At 38.7% G+C, this 25,981-nt stretch overlaps 1 protein-coding gene across 5 annotated transcripts in view; it reads right to left on the bottom strand.

The window, feature by feature from the left end:
• The window catches only part of CEP120 (centrosomal protein 120), an 80,811-nt gene extending 65,952 nt beyond the window's left edge, over positions 1 to 14,859 (bottom strand). The window contains exons 1-5 of one of the 5 annotated variants that reach the window (XM_032267918.1): positions 14,821 to 14,859; positions 14,264 to 14,344; positions 10,037 to 10,193; positions 7,736 to 7,850; positions 4,486 to 4,627 (exon numbers count right to left, since the gene is read on the bottom strand). In XM_032267918.1, the coding sequence (XP_032123809.1) occupies positions 4,486 to 4,627; positions 7,736 to 7,850; positions 10,037 to 10,193; positions 14,264 to 14,312 (463 nt within the window). In that variant the 5' untranslated portion in view covers positions 14,313 to 14,344; positions 14,821 to 14,859. Of the gene's footprint in view, positions 1 to 4,485; positions 4,628 to 7,735; positions 7,851 to 10,036; positions 10,194 to 14,263; positions 14,724 to 14,820 lie in introns of those variants that run through there. The other 4 variants (XM_032267759.1, XM_032267687.1, XM_032267835.1 and 1 more) reach the window with 4 other exon arrangements.
• Positions 14,860 to 25,981: the final 11,122 nt, after the last annotated feature.

Here is a 25,981-nt window from a genome sequence, read left to right as displayed (position 1 = left end):
GATGCAATGGACATCTATAGACCACTTCAAACAACAGCAGCAGAATATACATTCTCTCAAGCTTACATAGAAAGTTCACCAACACAGAACAATTCTGGGCCATAAAACACACCCTAATAAATTTAAGAACAGTAATCATGTCTGCTCTCAGACTACATAAACCAGAAATCAGTAACAGAGATAGCTGAAAAATCCCCAAATACTTGGAGATTAAACAACATACTTTTAAATAACACATGGGTTAAAAAGAAATCTCGAGAAATTAAAAATATCTTGAACTAAATGAAATTCAAAACACAGCAAAAATTGTGAGATGCAACGAAAGCAGTGCTTAGAGGAAGATTTATAGCATTAAATGCATATGTTTATTAGAAGAGAAGATCTAAAAATCAAACACCTAAGCTTCCACCTTGGGAAACCAGAAAAAGAAGAGCAACGAAGGTCCAAAGTAAGCAGAAGAGAATGATAAAAATTAGGGCAAATTAATGAAACTGAAGACAGGAAATCAATAGAGAAAAATTAATAAAATCAAAAGCTCGTTCTCTGAAAAGATAAATGAAATCAATAAGCCTCTAGCCAGGCTCAATAATAAAAAAAAAAGAAGAAAGAAAGGATACTAATTACCAATATCAAAAATGAAAGATGGTATCACTACAGAGCTTATGGATATTAAAATAATAAAGGAATACTATGAACAAGTCTATGCCCACAAATTTGATAATCTAGATGAAACAGACCAATTCCTTGAAAGGTATAATATGCTAAAACTCGCACAAGAGGAATTAGACAATCTGAATAGGCCTATATCTATTAGAGAAATTGAGTCAATAATCAATAACCTTCCCAAACAGAAAACACCAGGTCTAGATGTGTTGTTCACTGGTGAATTTCACCAAACATTTAAGAGAGAAATTACACCAATTCTCTATAGTCTCTTCCAGAAGATAGAAACATAGAGAATACTTCCTAACTCACTCCATGAGGCCAGCATCATCCTAATACCAAAATCAAAGACTTTACAATAAAGAAAATAAAACAAACAAAAAACACAGATCAATATCTCTCATGAATGCAAATCCAAAAATCTTCAACAAAATATTAGCAAATCAAATCCAACAGTGTGTAAAAAGAATTACAGGTCAGGCATGGTGGCTCACACCTGTAATTCTGGCACTTTGGGAGGCTGAGGTGGGAGGACCACTTGAGCCCAGGAGTTCAAGACCAGTCTGGGCAACATGGGCAGACCCCATCTCTATAAAAAGATTTTCAAAAGATGAAAAACTATACACCATGACCAAGTGGGATTTATCCCAGGTATATAAGGCTGGTTCAACATTCAAAAATCAATTAATATAATCCATCACATCAACAACCAAATGAAGAAAACAATCACATAATCTTATCAATAGATACAGAAAAAGTATTTGACAAAATCTATTATCTATTAATGATAAAAACTCTCAATAAACCAGAATTACAAGGAAACTTCCTCAAGTTAATAAAGAATACTTAAAAACCTACAGCTAACATTGCACTTAATGGTGAAAAGCCTGAAGGATTCAAGAGCAGGTACAAAACAAGGATGTCCCTTCTCACCATTCCTTTTCAACATCATACTTACAGACTTACTAACGCAAAAGAATAGGAAATAAAAAGTATACAGATTAGGAAAGAAGAAATATAATTGTCTTTGTTCACAGAGGACATGTTTATGTAAAAAATCTGTGGAAAGAATCAACAACAACAAAAAAGAATTTAAGAAAAGGCCAGGTGTGGTGGCTCACGCCTGTAATCCCAGCACTTTGGGAGGCTGAAGCAGGTTCATCAGCTGAGGTCAGTAGTTTGAGACCAGCCTGGCAAATGCAGTGAAAGCTGTTCTCTAGTAAAATACAAAAAATTAGCTAAGCATGGTGGCGTGCACCTGTAGTCCCAGCTACGTGGGAGGCTGAGGCAGGAGAACATTTGAACCTAGGAGGCGGGGGTTGAGCACAGCTGAGATCATGCCACTGCACTCCAGCTTGGGTGACAGAGTGAGACCCTTTCTCAAAAAATAAAACAAATAAAACCGCACAAGTGATTATGGCAAGGTTACAAGATACAAGATTAACACACAAAAGTCAACAGCTTTCTTACATACCAGCAATGAACAAATAAAATTTACGTGAACACTCCCAAAAATAAAGTACTTAGATATAAATTTAACAAAATATGTAAGATCTATATGAAGAAAATTATGAAACTCCAGTAAAAGAGCTCGAATAACTAAATAAACGGAGATAATGCATGTTCACAATAGGAAGACTCAATATTGTCAAGATGTCAGTTCTTCCCAACGTGTTTATCTATGGATTCAACACAATCCCAATAAAAATCCCAGTAAATTATTTTGTAGATACTGATAAACTAATTCTTAAATTTATATGGAGAAGCAAAAGAACCAGAATAGCCAATTCAATATTGAAGAAAAATAATAGAGTCAGAGACTGACAGTGACTTCAAGTCTTACTTGAAGCTACAGTAGTCAAGACAGTGTTGCACTGACAGACAAACAGATCAATGGAACATAATATAGAGACCAGAAATAGAATTACATAAGTATAGTACAGTCAACTGATCCTTGACGAAGGAGCAAAGGCAATGCAACGGAATAAAGAAAGTCTTTTCAACAAATGGTGCTGGAACTACTGGACATCTACATGCAAAAGGTAACTCTAGACATAGGCCTTACAACCTTTCTAAAAATTAACTCAGAATGTATTACAGACCTAAATATAAACTGCAAAACTATAAAAATCCTAGATGATAATAAAAGAGAAACCTAGATGGCCTTGGGTGGTGGCAACAATTTTTCAAATATACCTGCAAAGGCACAATCCATGAATGAAACAACTGATAAGCTGGACATCATTAAAATGTAAAACTTCTGCTCTGAGAAAGACAATGTCAAGAGAACGAGAAGATAAGCCACATATTGGGAAAAAATAAAATAAAAAATAAATAATAAGAAAATAAAATACATATCTGATAAAGGACTATTATCCAAAATATTCAAAGAACTCTTAAAATTCAATAAGAAAATGAACAACCCAATCAAAAAAAATGGGCCAAAGACCTGAGCGGACATCTCAAAAAAGATATACACATGGTAGGTAAGCATATGTAAACATACTCAACATCCTATGTCATTGAGGAAATGCAAACTAAAATAATAAAGCAGTACTATGATATACCTAGTAGAATGGCCAAAATTCAAAACACTACCACCACGAAATTCTGGTAAGACTATGGAGCAACAAGAATCTCATTCATTGCTGGTGGGAATGCCAAATAGCACAGCCACTTTGGAAGATAGTGTGGATATTTCTTACAGAACTAAACATACTCTTACCAGATGATCCAACAATTGCAAGCCTGGATATTTACCCAAATGAACTGAAAACTGTCCACACAAAAACCTGCACACAGATGTTTACAGCAGTTTACAGCAGCTTTATTCATAATTTCCAAAAGTTAGAAGCAACCAAGATGTCCCTTAGTAGCTGAGTGGAAAAATAAGCTGTGATACGTCCAGATAATTGAATATTACCCAGCACTCAAAAGAAAAGAGCTATCAAGCCATGCAAAGATGTGAAGTAATCTTACATACACTTAAGACTAAGGGAAAGAAACCGATCTGGAAAAGCCTACATACTATATTATTCCAACTATATGACATTCTGGAAAAGGCAAAACTATGGAGATAGTAAAAAAGATCAATAGTTGCCAAGGGGCTGGGAGCAGGGAGGGATGAATAGGTGGAGCACAGATGATTTTTAGAGTAGTGAAACTATTCTGTATGATACTATAATAATGGATACAAATTATTTACATTTGTCAAAACCCATAGAATGTACAACACCAAGAGGGAACCCTAATGTAAAGTATGGACCTCGGGTGACACTGATATGAATGATATGACATGTTCATGCATTGTAATATCACCACTCTGCTGTGGCATGTTGATAGCAAGAGAGGCTGCAAGTACGTGGGGACAGGGAGTATATAGGAGAACTCTCAGTACTCTCTGCTCAATTTTATGGTGAAACTAAAACTGCTCTAAAAAACAAAGTTTATTAATTAAAAAAGAAAAAAACATAATGGTTTTGTTAAACTACAGTTGAGTTAATAACTAGATAGCAGCATGACCATTTTGGGCTTTCCTGGACTCATCAGAGGAAGAGAACTGTCCTAAGTAGCACATTTTTAAAATGATACAAAGCTATGCTTTGTTCTATTATATATCAAATAAGGAAAAACTTTTGCTATTTCTAAGATTTGTAAACAAGAGCTAAGAGCAACAAGTGCTGCATGTGTAACAATGTCATAATATTTGTCTGATGCACAGTTTATACCCTGCATATATCTCCCTATAACACTACCTCTACCTAAAGCTCTAGTCCAAAGACGGAACTTCTCAGAGAATGTTTTTGTAGATGATGCACAAACCTTTTCCATCTCGAGGGGGAGCTCCCTTTGCTTTAAAGCTATCCACTGGTGCCTTTGTATCTGTTTCCAAAGCAATGCTTATCTGTATCTCAGACTTGAATTTGGTGTATTTATTACTCAGCAACTGGTACCATTTTGGTGCCTAGAGAATAACAAAATAACAAAATACCTAGTAGTTAATAGGGAGAAAAATGTATTGGGAAATGCTATATGATTCTAAATAAATTTCCTGTAGTTTTTCAGTACTTTATCCTCTATAAAATTTGTTTTTTCACATTTTCTCAAAACGAATTAATACTGCTTAGGAAGCCATCAACTGAATTTCCCTCTGGAAAAACTACATAGAAGTTTAGATTGTTTCCTTTGCTTGTCTTCTTATGCTTCAAGAGGTAAAATATTAAAAAGAAGAAAACGTATTTCTTTCTACCTTTCACCTTATACCCCCAATCTTACCTCATCCCTTAAACAAAAACACTACCAATTTTCTGCTTCTCTAACCTCTATCTTCTCACATTTTTAAGTTATACCTTTTCCTTTTCTTTCTGCCATAGATCTACTTTGTTCTGCTTAAATATCAATAAGCAGAGGAAAATCTTGGATGGATGGCTCATGCCTATAAGCCCAACACTTTGGAAGGCCGAGGCAGGCAGATCACTTGAGTCCCGGTGTTCAAGACGAGCCTGGGCAATATAGCAAAACGCCATCTGTCTCTACTAAAAATACAAAAAATTAGCCAGGCATGGTGGTGCATGCCTGTAATCCCAGCACCTGGGAGGCTGAGATGGGAGGATTGCTTGAGCCCGAAAAATTGAAGCTGCAGTGAGCCATGATGGTACCACTGCCCTCCAGCCTGAGCAACAGGAGGGAGACCCTGTCTCAAAAAAACAAAAAGAAAAGAAAAGAAAATCTTATTAGTGTTAACAAAGAGCATTAACAAAATACTAAAGTCAAGGCCTAATGGTGGAGTGGTTGATTACGAACCCCAGGTAATTTTAATTGATATTGAAACAAAAGCCTTCTTACAGAACGAAGCATCCTAAATTATTTGAATATCCTCACTAGAGCAACCTCAGAAATTCTAGTGTTCAAGACAACCTGAAAAATATCATGGTACATGTATTATCTGTGCAGGAGCCACTGGTCAGTGGGAACACCATTTCAATACATGGAAACAGCATTTTGTACTCTGATAATTTCCTATATAAAGATATATTAGATCGTGCTTATACTGTCTTTGTTGTGTAAAGACATAAGAAATGGTGCTTACACTGCTATTTCATATTCAAGTCAGGTTTGGTAAGTAAAATAGAATTAGGTAGACCATAGATTTAAATAAAAATCACCCTAATTTTTAAACATAAAAATGCATAATATAGTTGGTTGTGGTATTTCTGAGAACAAATATGTTATAATTTTCAATATAAGCCTGAAAGAAAGATTTCCAGCTACTGAGAGAATTCATGACTTTCTCTGTTATATAACTGAGAAAAATAAATCTGGATTTTTTGTGTGTGTTTATATTTATTTACAGAAAATCAATTTATTTTGAACTTCAAATATTGTAGTGTCCAATTGCAAATATTTATGCTGGCAAACAGGAGAGAATAGGCAATACAGCCTTTGGTTTAAATAACTAAGCCATTTCTCCCTAACTTTGATTACAAATATGTTGACAAACTGTCCTAAAGCACTAAACAAGGGGACAAAGAATGGCAAGAGTATTCACAGACATGATCTCATCCTTCAGATACCATCCTCTTAAAAGGATTTACCTTCTCTGCAACTAAACTGACTGCACAAGTGTCTTCCAGACACTTGCACGTTATAAGAGAGAAGGTGGTTAAGAGAAACATCAGGGCCCAGTCAAAGGGAAAACTAAAGAAGGAAAAACTTTTTCAGGATAAGATCTAGGGGCAGGGAGGTAACGAGTACCAAGGATGGGGGTAAAACAAGTCCTCTTTTTAAGCATTTTAAAATGTCAGTTTCTTTTAAATTATTCCAACTTTGGGATAGGCTGACCGATCAATGCTACCAGCAGCAAAAATGTTAGTAAGAGATAAATTTTTCTTCACAGAATCCCAATTTAAGATTCAAATCAAGAAAAAAGTTTAAAATAAAAGACATTGTTTTAATTTTTTTTTCCTTTTTTTCCGTAAGAAAATTATGACCCAAGACATTCAGAAAAACTGCAAGGGAGATTTCTAAAGTCAGTCACATACAAAAGGGTAAGGGGATACTTAAAAAGCCCTAAGCAGCAGCGTGTTAAGTAATAAAAGTTGCTATCACAGGAATCAGGATTCTGAGTTCTTTTCTTTGAGAGTAGGGGGGCAGAGAGGTACTCATTAGATAACATCAAGTGTGTTTTAGTAAGTTCACTTGCTCTGACGGCTATGCAAGGAGCAGAAAGCAGGGAAACCAATAAGAAGCTATTAGGATAGCCAAGGTAAGAAACAATAGTGGCTGAGGTTGGAGTGGCAGCAGTGAAAACCAGAATAGCATATGGATCAGGAGGGAAAAAAAAAACAACTGCAACAGGTGGTCATGGAGGAGGGAAAAGGAAAAATGTTAAGGAAGACTTTGTATTTCTAACTTGTGTAGCTGAAAGGAGAATGGTGACAATTCACTAAAGCAAGGAACACTGGAAGAGGACCAACCACCTTTAAAAGGAAAGTTCAGGGGTTAGGCATGTTAAGCTTCAAGTGTCCAAGCAACTTGGATACAAGTAAGTTCAGAGATTTTTTTTTTTAAAAAGACAGTTCTTGGTCAAGAAAATGATTAAAACGTTGAGATTTTCTAAATCAAATTCATAAACTAAAACATAAGAACTGCTATACTGGCCAGGTACAGTGGCTCACGCCTGTAATCCCAGCACTTTGGGAGGCCAAGGTGGGCAAATCACCTGAGGTCAGGAGTTTGAAACCAGCCTGGCCAACATGGCAAAACCCCATCCCTACTAAAAATACAAAAATTAGCCAGGCATGGTGGTAAGTGCCCATAATCCCAGCTACTTGAGAGGCTGAGGCAGGGAGAATTGCTTGAACCCAGTAAGTGAAGGTTGCAGTGAGCCAAGGTCGTGCTACTGCACTCCGGCCTGGGTGACAGCGAGACTGTCTCAAAAACAACAAAAAAAGAACTGCCATATTGGCTCAAGCCTATGATTGATCAGTATTCATGTCCTTTTCATCAATCTGATATCTACTGAAAATAATAAACTAACATAATCACTAGCAAAACATCAAAAGGGCAATACCTGCTTTGTTTCTTGAGCAGTTCTTAAATCCAGAATGATGTAACCTATAGTTTCCTTGGCTGATGTTATAGAATCCAAGGCAAAACACTGGAGTTTGATAGGAGTACGCTGCAGCCTGTAACAAAACATGATAAACAAAATGGCTTTTGTTTAATAATTAAACTTTCTGGCCGGGCGCGGTGGCTCAAGCCTGTAATCCCAGCACTTTGGGAGGCCAAGGCAGGTGGATCACAAGGTCAAAAGATCGAGACCATCCTGGTGAACATGGTGAAACCCTGTCTCTACTAAAAATACAAAAAATTCGCTGCGCATGGTGGCGCATGCCTGTAATCCCAGCTACTCAGGAGGCTGAGGCAGGAGAATTGCCTGAACCCAGGAGGCGGAGGTTGCGGTGAGCCGAGATCGCACCATTGCACTCCAGCCTGGGTAACAAGAGCGAAACTCCGTCTCAAAAAAAAAAAAAAAAAAAATTAAACTTTCTATTAATCTTGAAAATATTGTCCATTATCGAGATACTTATAATTCTGTTAAACTATATTTCATATCATCTAAAAAACTCAACAGGCAAGAACTATTAATTATATCTACAAACCTCTACATCAACTAAATAATATACAAAGCATATAAAAATCTTTTACATTCTTTCATCTAAGAAGCCATCATGTAGATCAATGTTTCTCAAGCTTCTGTAATGTATAAAACCTTCTAAAAGTAAAAAATTACCATGAACTTTCAGGACCTATTTTATTTTATACTGTAACATATATAGAATTACAAATATACATACATGCTTACAGCTCTTTTGTAGCTAAAAAACAAACAGAAATTAAATATAAATTATGAAAAATTAAATAATACAAGACATGACTATGTTCTGTAAGCACAATACTGGCTTGCACAGCGTGAGTTCTGTTTTAGCTAGGAACCCCTAAACTGCCTCATGCATTAAGCTGAATAGATTTTGCCAGTGCTTTTAACTAGTGGATTATAGAACTGCACTTGGCACAAAATTATCACTTAGAAACTCGATTTATCTGTATTTTCTCAGCCTACAACAATCAGAGTGGTGCTAACCTGGCACTAACACAATGGAAGCCCTAACAGCTCACAGCAGGACTCCATTCCAGACACCACTGAAAGGAAATCCAACACTGATATCCTCTAAGAATGCAATACTTCTTCAAATAAATCCATGGACTAACCTAGCAATAGAAGCAAATAGATTTTTCCTTGTTTTCCATTTTTAACTTTCCATTTTGATTTAGTCTAGTACTGAGAACAAGCAAGTACTAAAGTGGTAACATGTTTCCCTGAAGAAAATATATTTTCAATCCTTTAATAAATCAGAATATTGCTTTTATTGTTGTTGCCTGCTTCCAGTCATAGAGGCCATAAAATATATTTAACTTTATTTTATATACTAATAAAGTGTTTTTGTTTAAAATCAAATTAACTTAATTACAAAAATCCCTGATATAATTACTTTCATAACTTTTCATTAGATACCCCTCTGTATATCATAGGCAAGCCAGGTAAATATACAATAAGTAAATTAACAGAAATTACAATGAATTCCAACCATACTTAATACTGAATAAGTATCATCAAGGTATTTCTAGACTATCTACTGTCTTGCACATGAGGGGAAAAAAAAAACCCAAACAGCTCAGTGTAAGTATAGTAGAAAAGCTTAGGCTCTGGAGCTGGACTGGCTGGGCTCTACCACTACCAAGCTAACAGACTTAAAGCAAGTTATTAACGCTTAATATCTCAGGCATTGGTTTCCTCATCTGTAATATGGGGGAATTAAAATACCAACTTCATAGTGTTGTTCCAATATGTAACTATTATTATTGCAAAGTACTTTAAAAACTTCCTGTCACGTTAAAAAAACACTCAATAATTATAATTATTACTATGTGAGATATAAAATTATAAGTTGAACATTCCTAATTTGAAATGCTCCAAATTCTAAAATGTTGAGTGCTGACATCATGCCACAGACGGAAAATTCCATACACAAGCATTTAACACATACTTCACTTCATGAAAAAATGTATTTAAAATATTATATAAAACTACCTTTAAACTATGTGTATAATGTCAAACAAATAAATTTCATGTTTAGATTGGATCCCATCCCCAAGCCATCTTATTTTGTATATGCAGATATTCTAAAATCTGAAACACTTCTGGTCCCAAATATTTTAGATAAGGGATATTCAACCTGTATTTATTTATAACAGCCTGAAAAATAAGAAACCAATCAAGAAGCTACTATAAAATGAAAATGATAATCACCTGTGCTGATGAAGTGCTTTCCTGTCAATTTCCCAGGCTAACTCAGTAGCAAATTCTGGCTGGTCAGTGTGGTCCACAGGATCAGTAGCCAACTGTTCGCCATCAAACTTTGCTTCCACTACAAGCATGTGCTTTGGACGTTTGGGGAAATGGCGACCTGGAGAAACAAGACTATACAGATTAATCAAAAGTGTACAAAAATCAAACAGGATAATTTAGCATGTGTCTTTTGGCTTGTTTGGGTTTTTTTTGAGATGGAACATTATTCTGTCACCCAGGCTGGAGACAGTGGTGCAATCTGGGCTCACTGCAACCTCCGCCTCCCAGCTTCATGTGATTCTCCCACCTTCATGTGATTCTCCCACCTCAGCCTCCCTAGTAGCTGGGATTACAGACCCACGCCACCACACCCAGCTAATTTTTGTATTTTCAATAGAGATGGGATTTCACCATGCTGGAACTCCTGACCTCAGGTGATCTACCCACCTTGGCCTCCCAAAGTGCTGGGATTACAGGCATAAGCGAACACACGCAGCCTAGCATGGGTTTTTTAAAACTGATACCTGTTAAGCGTGGTTGACATGCATTCCATAAGCTACCTCAGTAACGCAGACCCACATATGCCCCCACTTTCATAATTCATAAGAAACATGAATCAAATGGAAAACTATAATTTATAAATTGTGCTTCTCAAACATTAGTGTGCACATGAATCACCTAGGGATCTTGTTAAAATGTAGATTGTGACTCAGTAGATTTAGGGTGGGCCTAAGATTCCACATTTCTGATAAGATCACAGGTGGTGTGAATGTTGCTGTCCTTGGTTCACACTTTGAGTAGGAATGATCTCAACATCTGGAATTAAAGTATGTGATTACACAAATTTTAGATATTACAATAGCAGTATTTAATAGACAGCAGTCATCTGAAGAGCTGGGAAATAAATTAGTAAAAACAAACTTGCCTGCATCTTAATTTTTCTGTTAACTCAGTTAAGAATACTTTCCAAATTAGCTAAAGAAAAATAGGCACATGGATTCCTTCATTCTATTCCCAAGGACAGCGTTGTATACTATCAAGAAATATTCAAATATTCTTTCTATACGTCACTTTTCATTTGTACTGCCAAACCCCATTTGTTCAATGTTTATTGAAGCCGTGTTCAAAATTAGGTATTATATCAGATGGTAGGATGCAAAAGGAGCAAAACAGAATACCTGCCCTTAAAAAACTGAGGGTCTAGTTAAGAGAAACAAACCAAAAAAACTGAAAACAGGAAGATAAAGAACATCAACAAAGAAGCACTAAGAATCTTGCACTGAGTCAACTGGTCCTCCTGTTTATAAATCTGGTAAGGTGGATCTTAGTGAAGGGCATTTTATCCACTGATTAAGTAAACAAATCCCTGCTGCTACTCACCGCATCGCTCGCTCTCAGGACCTCACACATCGCATTGCTCTCCCTCTCAGGACCTCATTTTCTGGGGCTCCAAAAGATACCTAGCTTCCCCAAATGAATGTCATATATGTCAAATGACCTATATTTTCCATATTATTATAACTAATAGCTTCCAACAGGCTTGAGAACAGAGGATGTGAAGTGGAACAAACAGGTGCCCGCCTCACTGTGGACAATGATACAGTGAGAACAGAAACTGTCTTTTTCATCCTTGAAATCTAGTACATAGCCCAAATTTTGTTCATGGTAAAAGCTTAACCATTTTCTTTTGAATAAAGGGCATGTCTAAAAGTGTAGTCAAGAAATTGCAAGTAACTCAATATAGCTGAAGGGCTAGGAAGAATACATAAGGGGAGAAGAGACTAAAAAGGTAGGCAATGAGGTCTATCACAAAGGGCGATGTATGCCATTCTAAGAAATACAGACATTACCCTTTAGGATACTGAAGGACTTTAAGAAAATCAGATTTGCATTTCAGAAAGATTATCCCCAGTTAGTAATGGAGGCAGTCTAGATATTTCTGGAAAGGAAGAAAACATTTAAGAATCAGACTACTGAAAAGATTGTTACAATAAATTACGTGGATAATGAGGGCTCCAAACCAAGGCACTCACGATGAAAACTCATTTATTTAAAAATTTGTATGCAGTATTTATGATTATTCAGAAAATAAAATCAATTATACTTGGTGACCATTTGGAAGTTAGAAATGGAGAATGAATCCAGGCTGAGGATGACTCCTAGGTTCTTGGCTTGAGGCAACAGCATGGTTATGATGAATGGAAATACAATACAAACAAAAGAGAAGAATAGTTTGGAGGGAGGACCACATGCTTGTTTTGGTTATGTTTGTCATAACAACCTAACTGACATCCTTGACTCCAGGTTCTCTTCCCTGCACACTGCTACTAAACTGAATCTAGAAAAGCATTCTCCTATTCTGGAATATATGCTAACAACCTGTTTCTTAGAATATTATTTCTAAACTGGCTTTCAAGATCCTCCAAGGCCTTTTCGGTCTAGTTGTACAAGCTCATTTCTCACCATGGTATTTCTAAATATTCACCTTCCTCTACCCTGGTCATCTTGCTGATCTTTTCAATGTTCCACCCACCATGCTCACCCTGGCACAAGCTACTTCGTTGGGAATTAAGCTGGTCAGAAAGACCTTGACTGCTAACCTTGTGAGTTTAAGCCTGAGCCTCTCATTGAAACTCTGTATTAGGAGTATTAACACACATCACACAGCTCTCCCAATTAGCTCTAACAGAGGCCTCTCTTATCACCTCATTTTCTGCTGCTCTAAAACTAGCTTCCCCATATGAATTCATATATGTCCTGGGTTGTCAGACTGGCCTGGGGTGTCCAATCACCTAGAACTCTATTGTCACATATCTAAAGCTTATTACTCAAAGAACTTCAGCCGTCCCGCCCACTCTAGCCTCAAACCTGTATTTACAGTTCATATTACATATTGTAAATATATTATACCCCAACATAGTGTGTGCTGTGACCTCCCCAAGTAGGCAGACCTCTACATCCTTGGAGGGAAAGGAGATATTTGTTTTCTCATAGCATGGTCAGTTTAAAGTCTAAAAACTGTTGTTAACCAAATTTTAAGGTTATTTCAGTCCTATGTTTTTAAACAATAAGTAATCTAACAGTTAATAGTGCTCCAACTAAGGGCTTCTGGTCAGTCAGCTCCAAAATTCAAAAATTAGGTTTACAATCTTTCCTTCGCTCTCACCCCTCACACACTGCCAGGCCTTTACAAAATACCCTCCCATGGGGGAAAAATGCAGCCAGTACTCTGCTCTGGCTCCAGATGACTCCTTCTTAACATATTATTCGCAAACTGTCCTCAATTCACCTGTTATCTCCTACGCCCCCAACTTTCTTGCAAATCTGTTCTCCAACCATGCTGAATTTAAGCAACATTTACCAAATGAATTTAATTAAGCAAGGCAAAACGTGTCTTGCTTTTTCCATACCTTAAGTGCTCTCTGCTCTTCCCTTTGCCTGGAATGCCCTTTCTTTTTTCACCCAACAAATTCGTAATCATCTGTAGGACCCCCAAAAATGTCACCTCCTCTGTTGAACCTTCCCCACTGGGGTGGTCATTCATCAGGTCTTCCACATCCTGATGAATTATTTGCTGACACATTCTCCGTGCTAAATCCTTAGCTTTTTAAAAACACGACTGTTTAATTCTTAAAATACAACAGTGTCTTGACAGTCAACGAGTTCCCAATAAACAAATGTCATTCATCCAAAACGCACTTTTTAAGGAATGTGTAATATGCCCTCTTAAGGACTGTAGTCCCCTGAGTCTTCCACCAAGAGGTGTAAAAAGAACGGCCTCCGCCCACATTTCTGCAATTGCAGGAAACCTGTATTCAAGTGAAAGCTCTTACAAGTGATATTATTGGGAACCGCTGATCAGAACGCGCCTCTCAGGAACACGTTCAGCTCATACATAAAAGCCATCGACGTGCCGCTTCTGATGAAAATCGTTTTCTCTAGGATTCTCTGGGGCTACGGCTAGTCACGCTAAATATCACTTATCCCTAATAGCTCTCCTATCCCTGGAGAGATTTTTAAATCAATTGCCTAACAGACCTCACTACGTACAACTTTGAACAAGTCTGTGGGGACCACAAAAGCACAGATGACAGGGTTCTTAAGGTTAACAAGGCCTCGGTCCCACGCTAATCTTTTAAAACTCGGGAAGCAGCAGCTGCAAAAGCAAGCCTCAGGCCGCTCGCTCACCTTCTAGGATGGACACGACGATGAGCAGTTGGTCGGATTTGGAGACCATGGTTGCGATGGGCGGTCCGGGGGCGAGGTCGGCTGGGGGGAAGTGAGGTCCGGGTGAGTCGCGGGTAACCTGGTATCCCAGGCGGGACCCCCACTGCCCGCCCCCGGTCCCTGTCCCTGACCCCGCTCCGCAGCCCGGTCCCACCGCCGACAGCTGCAGCGCGCCTGGTTCCTCTGCCCCGAGCCGCCAGCCCAGACCCTAACCCTGCCCCGACTCAAGGAAAACTCCGCTCTGTAGCCCTGCCAGTCTGCAGGCAGAGACGAGCCCGCCGCCCGAGGACCTTTTGCCGCCTGCGTAGCCGCTTTTCAAACGCCCGGGCAGCCGCAGCGGCCGCAGCCGCGCCCAGCTTCCGCCTAGCAACCAGGCCCACAGGCCCAGTGCCCTGGGGAGGTTGGAGGACAAAGGGCGATAGAGACAGAGCAGTCAAGGCTAGAACGCCCGTCAGCAAGCTTCGCCTCCCGCCCTTTTACGCTCTGTTCCAGAGCCCTAAAGAGGACGCGTTCATTACCTCACAGCGCCCTCTGCTAGCCGGACTGGGAGAGCCCGGCGACTGAGTCCGAGACCAGTTGCGCAGGCGCACATTACTGCTGTAAACGCTTCCTGAAGCCGCGTAGGCTTCAATGAGCGTGAGTGTAGCGTATTACCTGTTTTATGCCTCAGCCACAACCTGAGAGTTATATTCGCGGGAATTAAGAAAACAAAAAAACCCAGCTTAGTTGAGGTACCCAGTGTCAACATTGCTTAAAAATTAAATCACAGAAAAATAATGACTTAAATCTAAACTCTGAAGTCCCTAAATCGTGCCCACGCTGCACCTCTAATTACCGACCTTTGAAAACAAGTAGCGTCAGTACGGTAATTACTGTACTTGCTGGAGCTGACGTAAACTCTCCGAGAATTTCCAGTACCTTAGAAATTCCCCGAAAACAGAAACATTGTCACGTGGGCAAGGAAATATAAAGGTATAGGTTCTTCCGCCCCCAGATCACAAAGTAATTAGCAAAATCGAAACCAAAAATAAGGCATTGAGATGCTGCCTGCTGACTTTTTCCCCTTAACGTCTCCCGAATTCAGACCTAAGGAATGGTTCAAGACTCGTAAAGGGAACGGCCTCCTAAATACTTCTCAAATTGCAGTAAGCGTATGTTCAAGTCAAACACAAAGCTCTTTTGGAGGTTATCTAGCTCGAAACCTAAATAACCAAATTGGTTGGAGCGATTGTGGACACTCTTAAGTTTGGAAATAATTCTGCTTCAGAAAAAAAAGAGTAAATCATCATAATAGAAAAAAAAATAAAGCTGTAGAGATAGTACTAGGTAGAGGACATACCGTGGTAGTGGACAAAGAAGTTCTGGCTTCTATTGCTTTCTTGTTTTGTAAATTTAGAAGTTATTTTGATAGGAAATAATATAATATCTCGCTGTTTTCTTCTTTTATTGCTTTCTTGTTTTGTAAATTTGGAAGTTATTTCGAGAGGAAATATAATAATATAATATCTCTGTTTTCTATCGCTTTCTTGTTTTGTAAATTTAGAAGTTATTTTGAGAGCAAAAATACATTATCACTGTTGTTTTCTTCTTCTCTCCTTCTTCTTCTTTCTGATTCTTCCTTTTTATTCCTTCTTTCTTCTCTGCTTTCTGCCCAAAAGAAAAGGAGGAATATGTGGAGATTGGACTAATTACTTCTAAAGTCCTTTCAGGTCCCATCAGAGGCTTTCCTAAAATGAACCACTATTCAATATAAAATCAAAGAAATGACCTCCTTTGGATTCATCATTGAGCAATGCATTATTTTGTGGAAGATGTCAAACATACTTTAAAGAAAGCAGAATTATATACCCCAGCTTCAACAATTTCAACTTAAGACCAATCATCTTCATCTGCTGTTTATTTTGAAGGAAATCCCCAACATCACATTGATTCATCTCTTTGGATATGTACTTCTAAAAGATGAAGACTTTTTGGCCAGCCGTGATGGATCACACCTGTAATCCCAGCACTTTGGGAGGCCAGCTGAGGTGGGCGGATCACTTGAGTCAGAAGTTTGAGACCAGCCTGGCCAACATGGTGAAACTCCCAACTCTACTAAAATTACAAAAATTAGCCAGGCATGGTAGCACAGGCCTGAAATCCCAGCTACTTGGGAGGCTGAAGCACAAGGAGACTGAGGCGTGAGAATAGCTTCAACCAAAAAGCAGAGGTTGCAGTGAGCCAAGATCATGCCACTGCACTCCGGCCTGGGCGACAGAGACTCAGTCTCAAAAAAAAAAAAACCAAAAGCAAAAAAACAGATAAACACTTTTTAAAGAATCTTTAAAAATTAAATATTTAACCACAATCCCTTTATTAGACCTAATAATTAATAATAATTTCTTAATACCATTAAATATACACTGTTCAAATTTCTCTGATTGTCTAATAGTTTTTTTCAGTTGGTTTTTTCAAATCAGGATCCAAACAAGTTCCAAAATACAATGGTTGGTATGTCTCTTGTGTTTTTTAATGTATATGGTTAGGCTTTGTGCCTCCACCCAAGTCTCATCTTGAACTGTAATCCCCCCAATTCCCATGGGTCAAGGGAGAGACCAGGTGGAGGTAATTGAATTATGGGAGTGGTTTTCCCCCATACTGTTCTCCTGATAGTGTGTGAGTTCTCAGGAGATCTGATGATTTTATTAAGGGCTTTTCCCCCTTTACTCACTCACTCTTCTCCTTCCTGCTGCCTTGTGAAAAAGGTGCCTTGCTCCCCCTTTGCCTTTGCCATGACTGTAAGTTTTCTGACGCCTCCCCAGCCATGCTGAACTGTGAGTCAATTAAACCTCCTTCCTTTTAATTATTTATTTATTAATTTATTTATTTTTGAGACAGAGTCTTGCTCTGTCACCAGGCGCCAGGCTGGAGTGCTGTGGCCACAGTCTCGGCTCACTGCAACCTACGCCTCCTAGGTTCAAGCAATTCTCCAGCCTCAGCCTCCGGAGTAGCTGGGACTCCAGGTATGAGCCACCATGCCCAGCTAATTTTTGTATTTTAGTAGAGATGGGGTTTCACCATGTTGGCCAGGAGGGTCTTGATCTCTTGACCTCGTGATTCGCCCGCCTCAGCATCCCAAAGTGCTGGGATTACAGGCGTGAGCCAACCTCTTTCCCTTTTAAATTACCCAGTCTTGGGCAGTTCTTTATAATAGTATGAAAACAAACTAACACAAGTACCCCAACCTACTTTTTTTTTTTCCTTGAAATACTTTATTGAAGAAACTGGTCGTGTCTATAGAGTTTGCCATAATCTAAATTATGTTGGTATAATACCAATGTTGTGGTTTAACATACCCTCTGTTGAGAGGTCTAATAAATATGTACACATTGACAACACTTAAAGATTAGGAAACAAATTAACAACAAGCAAAGTATAATGTTATCAGTGGTGCAAGACAGTGCTTTGCATTACTGACAAAGAGAGACCCAAGTATCTCAATGGAGAGAGTACTCCAGAAGATCAGGGTTTGGGACCTACCTCTGCTATTTGCATGCCAGGTGACCTTAGGCAAATCACTTTACCTCTTTGAGCCTCAGTTTCAGCTATAAAATGATAGTATGCATGGTTCTTTAGGGCAGGACTTAAATGTGGTAAATGCCACTTAATTTTATATCAACAGTCTTACACCTTAAGTAGTAGCTGTAAAAAGAGCCAGGAACTGTCCATCAGCATACCTGTTGTTTTGCTTTAGGATATCCAGCAGCACTTAAAAACTAGATTGTAAACCATTACTGTATGCCATAGAATAGTTTCAGGTCATAAAGAATCTGACAAATTATTAACATTGGCAAAGAAACTTCTTTCACATAGTAAAGTTCACATGATTTCCTTTATTTGGATTTCCCTTCTGAAAAACATTATTACTTTTAAAATCACTTCAGCACAGCTACTGAAAAGTCACCAATTTAGTTGGCCTGATGCCTTCTTTAACAGAATGTACAAAATTAATTATATGAAATTCCTCATCTAAAAATGGAATTATAATCCTATCATCATCTGTATCTGTTTTCCGTGATCTAAATTCTTTTCATATGTGGTATTAAACAGTAGTAACTTCAGTTCTAGTATAAATTATCACATTTAAGCTTAGGTTTATGAGGGAAAGTCTTGTTATAAGTTTATAAAGTACTGTTTCAAAAATATGTAGGTAAATGCTAGTAACATATGTAATTTTTATCTGTAAGACAATATGAGATTCATTACACTATAAGCTTATAAATTTAAACTGACAGGTATTTTATTTTATTTATTTTTTGAGATGGAGTCTTGCTCTGTCACCCAGGCTGGAGTGCAGTGGTGTGATCTCAGCTCATGGCTCACTGCAACCTCTGTTTCCTGGGTTCAAGAGACTCTCCTGCTTCAGCCTCCTGACTAACTAGGATTACAGGTGCACACAGCCACTCCCAGCTAATTTTTGTATTTTCAGTAGAGACGGAGTTTCACCATGTTGGTCGGGCTGGTCTCGAATTCCTGACCTCAAGTGATTTGCTTGCCTTGGCCTCCCAAATTGCTGAGATTACAGGCGTAAGCCTCTGTACCCATCTGAAATTGACAGGTTTGATTCAAGGCTTGATTCTGAATTCATTAGTTTGTCAACCTAATAACTAATTATATTAGGTGGCTTTCTATTTCCATAATTTTCTATCAAAAAAAGAACAAAATAAAGCATTTTGACATATTTTAAGCCTTTCTCTGCTGTAGTTATTTTGTCTTTTGAAAAAACACTTTACTTTGTAGTATTTCTCCATATTTTTTCTCTTCAGCCACTTCCATGGACCACCACAGGAGGAATTATGAGCTATATTTCTCTTCCTCAGCCTCTTTCACTGTATGTACACAGATACGCACACACTTCATAAAATTTTAGGCATCACTCCCAAAGACTAATAAAATTAACACATCTGTTAAATAACTGTAGTTTGTAAAAACATGGTGCCAGACCTAACTTCAAGAGGTGCTTCTAAAATTTCCTCATTAAGAAAAAGGAATAGGAGTGAAAATGATAACTAATCCTTATCACTTAGTGTCAAGAAGACAGAACCCTTTCAATTCAGGAGGTACTGTAATTAAACCTGACAATTAATTTGGATGTATTTGATCCCTGGAAGAAGGGCCTCTAATATCTATCAAAAGAGAGGCAGGATAACCCAGTATCAAAGAGTCATATGTCCCTGGATTTCAAGTTCCATGACTTACTAGCTTTGTGACTTGGCCAAGTCACTTATCTCTGAACCTCAGTTTTTCCATCTATAAAACAGGGTGTTAGTCCTTTCCTTACATGGTTTTTGTCAGAATTAAATGGGATTACTTCTGTGAGGGGACTAGGCCACGATGAAATCTTCAAATATGGTAGCTAGTTTTATTGTTAGTGTGGAGGGATAATTTGTTGTGGGATTATTTTGAGATTTGTTCCCTTTTATTGATTCTACAAAGGTAACTGGACCCTTTATATTCCCTCACCTTGGCCTATACTTATGTTCTACTGGTGATATCCCCAAAACAGCTCCTCTCTCCCTGGCTTCTTTTAATTTTTCTGGGCACATAGTAGGTATACATATTTATGAGTTATGTGAGGTATTTTGATACAGGTCTGCAATGCATAACATCTCCCTGACTTCTGTGAAAGACCACAATGGAGCATGCCAAAGTCAAACCGTCCTGCCAGTCAGATGTGGTCAATGGCAAAGCGGGCTGGCAGGGTGAGAGCAGAAGTAGGTCACACAGCTGTCTCAAGGGGCAGCCCTGCTCTGCTCTAGCTGATCATTGCCATACAATAAAAGACAGATTTTAAGTTCCATAAGGAGATAGAATTATAGATTTTTATGTGAACTCGTCCAACTTTTAAGTGCTGGTAATTAAATTTAGTTTAAAAACAAAAAGCAGGCCAGGTACAGTGGCTCATGCCTGTAATTCCAACACTTTGTGAAGCCGAGGCAGGCAGATCACTTGAGGCCAGGAGTTTGAGACCAGCCTGGCCAACATGGCAAAACCCTGTCTCTATGAAAAGTACAAAAATTAGCTGGGCGTGTTGGCACACACCTGTAGTCCCAGCTACTCAGGAGGCTGAAGCATGAGAGTTGCTTGAACCTGGGAAGCAGAGTTGCAGTGAGCCAAGATCACATCACTGCATTCCAGCCGGGGTGATAGAGTGAGACTGTCACAAAACAAAACAAACAAACAAACGAAACCTTGCATGAGTCAAACCAACTGCTGCCAGCCACAGGTTAGTTACCTCCAGCCAAATTCATTGAGATGATTGTGTTAGGTGTCAAGGGATAAAGACAACGGTAAAGAAAAGAGATTGCCTAAAGCTAGGAAGGAATAGGATGAAGGAGGGTGTATGCAGATCAACAGTCCACTCCTTGGCAGAGCCGTGGGGAGGAGACAGATCCAGAAAGTGGCCCATGGGATTTCTAGGGAAGTGAGACCATAGGCCCTGGTTTATCATCCTTGGCATAGATTCCTAATTTGACAGACTCAGCAGATTGGTTTGTCAGTGACCAGTGAGGCAAGAGCTAGCACGGCCTCCTCTAATATTTGCTCTGTGTGAGAATTCCAGCACCTTTGCCCAATACTTTGTATGTGGAGAGGGAAGCCCTAGTGATTACTGAGATTGAATGTCCTGTTGATTGGCAGAATGAGATTGGGGTTGAATTTGAGTATAAAGAAAAGCAACATTTCTTGCACGCTCTCCTTTGTGTTGTAAGCTTCATGGGATTGCTTTAGACTGAGATGAGCGTTGAGCTACCCTGTTGTGTTGTGTGTGTCACAGTGGCTCTCCCTGAGGCAAGGTATAGAGTGTAAGGTGGGGAAATGCCCCCTAATCTGTGGAGGAAAGGCAGAGGTAGAGACATTCTGTAACTATAGCAAAGGGCTTCAGGCCAACAAAAGCTGCTGCTCAGGTTTGCTGTGAAAAAACTATACGATCGGTAAAATGACCACATTCTTGATACAGCAGACTTGTGAATGGGCTTCATTTTAGCAGTAGAGATTGGAACAGATAGTGGATGCTGGAACCCCTCTCTGTAACACTGTGACATTGAGACACACTATGTGACATTGTGGGACTTTGATTCACTTATTGTATAATGCCTGATGTGTGTGGATTTTTTTTTTCATCCAAAAAGCTTTCTTTTGACACACTGGACCCAATAGCAGAGAACGAGCTGGTGCCAGCCTACTCAGCTGTCTGGTGAAGAAATTCCCCAGGCTCTGGGTGAGTGTTTTGGCCCATAAAAGTCTGACCCCACTAAACGGTAACACAGAATCTTCTGTGCTACAAGCTATCTCTGGCACAAGGGTTCTATTTATGCTGACATTACAAGTACACCTGAAGGGTATAAAACTATCCCCTACTTCTCTGTGTTTCAAGGAACAAAATAGATAAATAAATAAATTATAACAACAGTCAGTAGCAATCCCCCTCCCCTTATAATTCCGAGGAAGTTTCTAAACATACAACCTGGGTTCAGAGAAGAGAAAAGCCTCCATCATATATTAAGCAACTGCACAAGAAGCTTCCGCAGCCAGCAGCTAGTAAGCTTAGTCACCCATTTCACAAGGAGTATAACAAAGCTCTATTCCTTGACTATTGCATCAGCCACCAAAACTGTTCTTCTTGAATTATGGTATGTGTTTCTGTTGCAAGCATAATGCTTTGAATTTGCATAAATGTGTACATTTCCAAGCAGTTTCTAGCAAGTGTAACAGTTAACAGGAAGTTGAATGGTGACTTTTATTTATTGCCTTAGTGTTATCACCTATGACCCAAAAGATGACAAAGAGGTATTGTGTCCCCCTCACTCCAAAGAACACCCAAGGAAACTAAGGCACAGATAACACTCCCAGTCTTGGTAAGAGGAGATGACACTGACTTTGCTACCTTCAGCCATCAGTTTAGCACAACCTAACTTTATATTCCTAGATGATGAGCAAAGGAGAAGTGAGCGATAAGCCTGAGGCCCTTTCTATTTAGAAGGTGGGAGCACTTCCCTTTCTTACCCCAAGCCAGGTATGGGGGCAGGTAAAGGGAAGCTCTTACAGAGATGGATGAGCTTGCTGATCAGCAGTTCACCATGAATGCTTGAGTAGAAATAAAAGAGAAAGAGAGAGAATGTGTGTGGGGGTGGGGGGGGAGAGAGAAAGAGACAGAGAGAGAGAGCTAATTGATTAGTAGACTTTGTCCAAATTTGTTGTGGCAAAAATGTTTGAGAATCCTGTGGGTGAAAAGAATATAATGGCAGGTCACTTTCAGTTATTTTGGGGTCCAAGTTGACAGGCCGCCCAGTGAGAGGACAGAAGCAGCATAACATTACCTCACAGGGAATCCAAAGTAAGAACTGATCTGGTTTCAGAAGCAGTTGAGCAGGTGTCAGAAGTCACTAAGTTATGCAGGTCTCCCAGAACAGAATATATGGCATTGGGACCGCCCCTTTCCACTCCACCATCCTGCAACATCAACTTCGGATATAACATGCGTCCCAGGAGAGACTCTATCTACGTTTAGCTGGGATCCACTTAGTATCAGCGACTGATGGATCTTGAACAGAAAAAGAGCCAAAGACAAGTGAGGAACACAGCTGCATCTGCTAAGTTAAAGATATTTGTAGTCTTTCTCCATCTGTTATCCCCAGGAAAAGGTTCCCCAAAAAAGGAGTGAAAAACATTGATCCCACTCCCTCCCAAATCCAAGTCCCTCAGGTAGAAACTTTGCTGAAACTGGAGAGGTGGGAGGAGAGGAGATTTCAAACAGATGAGATGAAATCTTAAATTAGATCAAAATGGAATGAACTGACATTTTAATAGCTGGAAGTGATCAGAAAGCTTATGGGATCTGGCAAAGTTGTGATTAAAGAACGGGAAAGGGACTCAGTGGAACATAGCTGAAAAGCAATATTTGGAGAAAAATTAAACTATTTTATATTTGTACTTGACCCAAATTCAGATTGTTGAATAACCCAATCATGCATATGACCTTCTAAGCAACACTGTGGAGGGAAAAGCAGGGGTTTTGCCATCTTTTAACAGATGAGAAAATCTGAAGTCGGACAACCTGAGCAATTTGATAACAATCAGAGCTCAGGTCTTCTGAGTGCTTGTGTTAAGCTACCCAAGTTATTCTCAAATTACCCTTAGAACATGGAGCTGTGCCAGGAAACTGGAGTAGAAACATGTCCTAGAGCAACAATATTCATCAATGGTAAGAAATTAAAACATTGTATTTATAATAAAACACATAGAAACTATGTGGATACAATACACATTTGAATGATTTTTTTAAATTTATTTATTTATGTATTTATTTTTGGAGATAGGGACTCTGTCAGCCAGGCTAGAGTTCAGTGGCATGATCAGGGTTCACTGTAGCCTCAATCTCCTAGGTTCAGATGATTCTCCCACCTCAGCCTCCCAAGTAGCTGGGACTACAGGCATGCACTGACATGACCAGCTAATTTTTAAATTTTTCTGTAGAAACGGGGTTTATCCATGTTGCCCAGGCTGGTCTCAAACTCTGGGCTCAAGCTATCCACTCACCTTGGCCTTCCAAAGTGTTGGGATTACAGACATGGGCCACTATGCCTGGCCTTGCATGATTTTTAAATGTAAAATAAAATACTTCAAAAAATTTGTTTTGGATTACATCTTTAGCCTTCAACCTGCACAAATCATGTCCATCTTAACCCTCCTCTGCACTTAAGAAGTCGCCTGGGGAAACTTTGAGAAGCTCATCACCCACATTGTTGAGCCAGACTCACATTAAAAGCTGTTTGGAATAGTGAAAAGGGAACATTTCCTAATGTCTAAGAGGAAGTAATGTGCTACTTCCACATTATGCTCCATGGGGTAGAAGAAGATTCAAGTTATTATTCCAATTACATGTTAAAATTGTTGTTACATCAGTGAATGAAATTCTTAGAAAGTTCCACTTGGATATTCTAGTTACTCTAGATACATTTGGCTGAATGTTTAACTAACAGGTACCCTTATAATTGCTGAACATTCTGTGATAACAGAATGTTAGTGCACTCTATAAGTTGTTATGAATGTGAAGTACTTTTTCTAATCTTAAAAATGATTAATATCCCAGATTAGTGAAATCAGATTTCTTTTAAAAAAAGTTTCTGGCTAAGAATCTGTAATGTCAACATTTACAGGTTCATCTTAACATTAACCAGAAAAATATAATCTTCCAAAAGTTGATAAATGTAAATTACAGTAACTTATAAAATGTGTCTGTTTTTTAATTACCATATTCCTAGTGCCTAGAAGTGTCTTGAATAAATTTATAGTAAAGACTCAATAAATTACCATTTAAAGAATAAATGAAGCTGAATTCATAACAATATTAGAACTTTACCTATACCAGTGATAGTTAGAGAGATATAATTCTTATATGTGTAGAAGACAATAATGAATACATAATTAAGTATAGGTAAAGAAATGTGACTGTGAGATTGTCTTACTCAGATTGCATTTGAAAAAATTGCCAGCCATTCTTTGATACATTAAGAAAAACATTATGATGTATTTATTTGATTTCAGAAACTTTTCGATAATATGAAAGGAAATTATTTATTGCACTGGAGAAGAGAAAGATTTACAGTAATGCTTTGGGAAAAGGCTTGAATATTAAGTTGACTATAAACATATGATTTTGGAGGGATATCAGGGATAAGGGTAAGTAGGTTAACATTGGAAAGCATGTCTAATCTACAACTGTTAAGAAGAGAAAGAAGAAAAATTGAACAACAGAAAGGAAAGGGAGGGATATAATATGAAGCTTATATGTTACATTAATGTTTTCATTGGCAGTACCACAAGAAACCTGACAACCAGAGGATATTCCATTAGGGAATGAGAGGAGGACAAAAGACAGAAAGAGGGAGGGAGGGAGAGAGGGAAGGAAGGAGAGAGGAGAAAGAGGGAGTGCATGAGGGAGAGAGGTAAGAGACAGGGAGGGAAGGGGGTTAAAAACCTAGACATCTGAAGAACTTAAACCAATACCCACTGATACAACAAGTGATATTTTCTGAATGTTTTTTGAAGTTATGTATTTGTCAGCCACTTCTACTTCTTATTTATATAACATTTATAAAGGATCAAGATATAAACTACTATAGTTTTGTCCACCATCCAGGCAGCATTTATTAACAAATTAGCTTCTGTTATCTCTATCAAGGAATATGAACACACAAAAATAATGTCTGTTCAGCAGGGTGAAATTAAAAAGATATTTTATTGGCTGAGCGCGGTGGCTCACACCTGTAATCCCAGCACTTTGGGAGGCTGAGGTGGGCAGATCATAAAGTCAGGGATTTGAGATCAGCCGAGCCAATATGGTAAAACCGCATCTCTACTAAAAATACAAAAGTTAGCCAGATATGGTGGCCAGTGCCTGCAGTCCCAGCTACTCAGAGACTGAGGCAGGAGAATCACTTGAACCTGGGAGGTGGAGGTTGCAGTGAACTGAGATCATGCCACTGCACTCCAGCCTGGAGATCATGCCACCACACTCCAGCCTGGAGATAATGCCACTGCACTGATATTTTATTATGTGTTTGTTATTATTTCCTTGTTGTGACTTTTAAGAGTTTTGATATCGTGCATCCTAAATCCTTGTTTAAATTATTGCCCTTA

The sequence above is a fragment of the Sapajus apella genome, unplaced genomic scaffold, assembly GCF_009761245.1.
Source record: "Sapajus apella isolate SASKATOON/1434 unplaced genomic scaffold, GSC_monkey_1.0 scaffold1, whole genome shotgun sequence".
NCBI classification, from domain to species: domain Eukaryota; kingdom Metazoa; phylum Chordata; class Mammalia; order Primates; family Cebidae; genus Sapajus; species Sapajus apella.
Note: the sequence above shows the minus strand (reverse complement) of the source record. Positions and strands in the feature narration are given on the sequence as shown.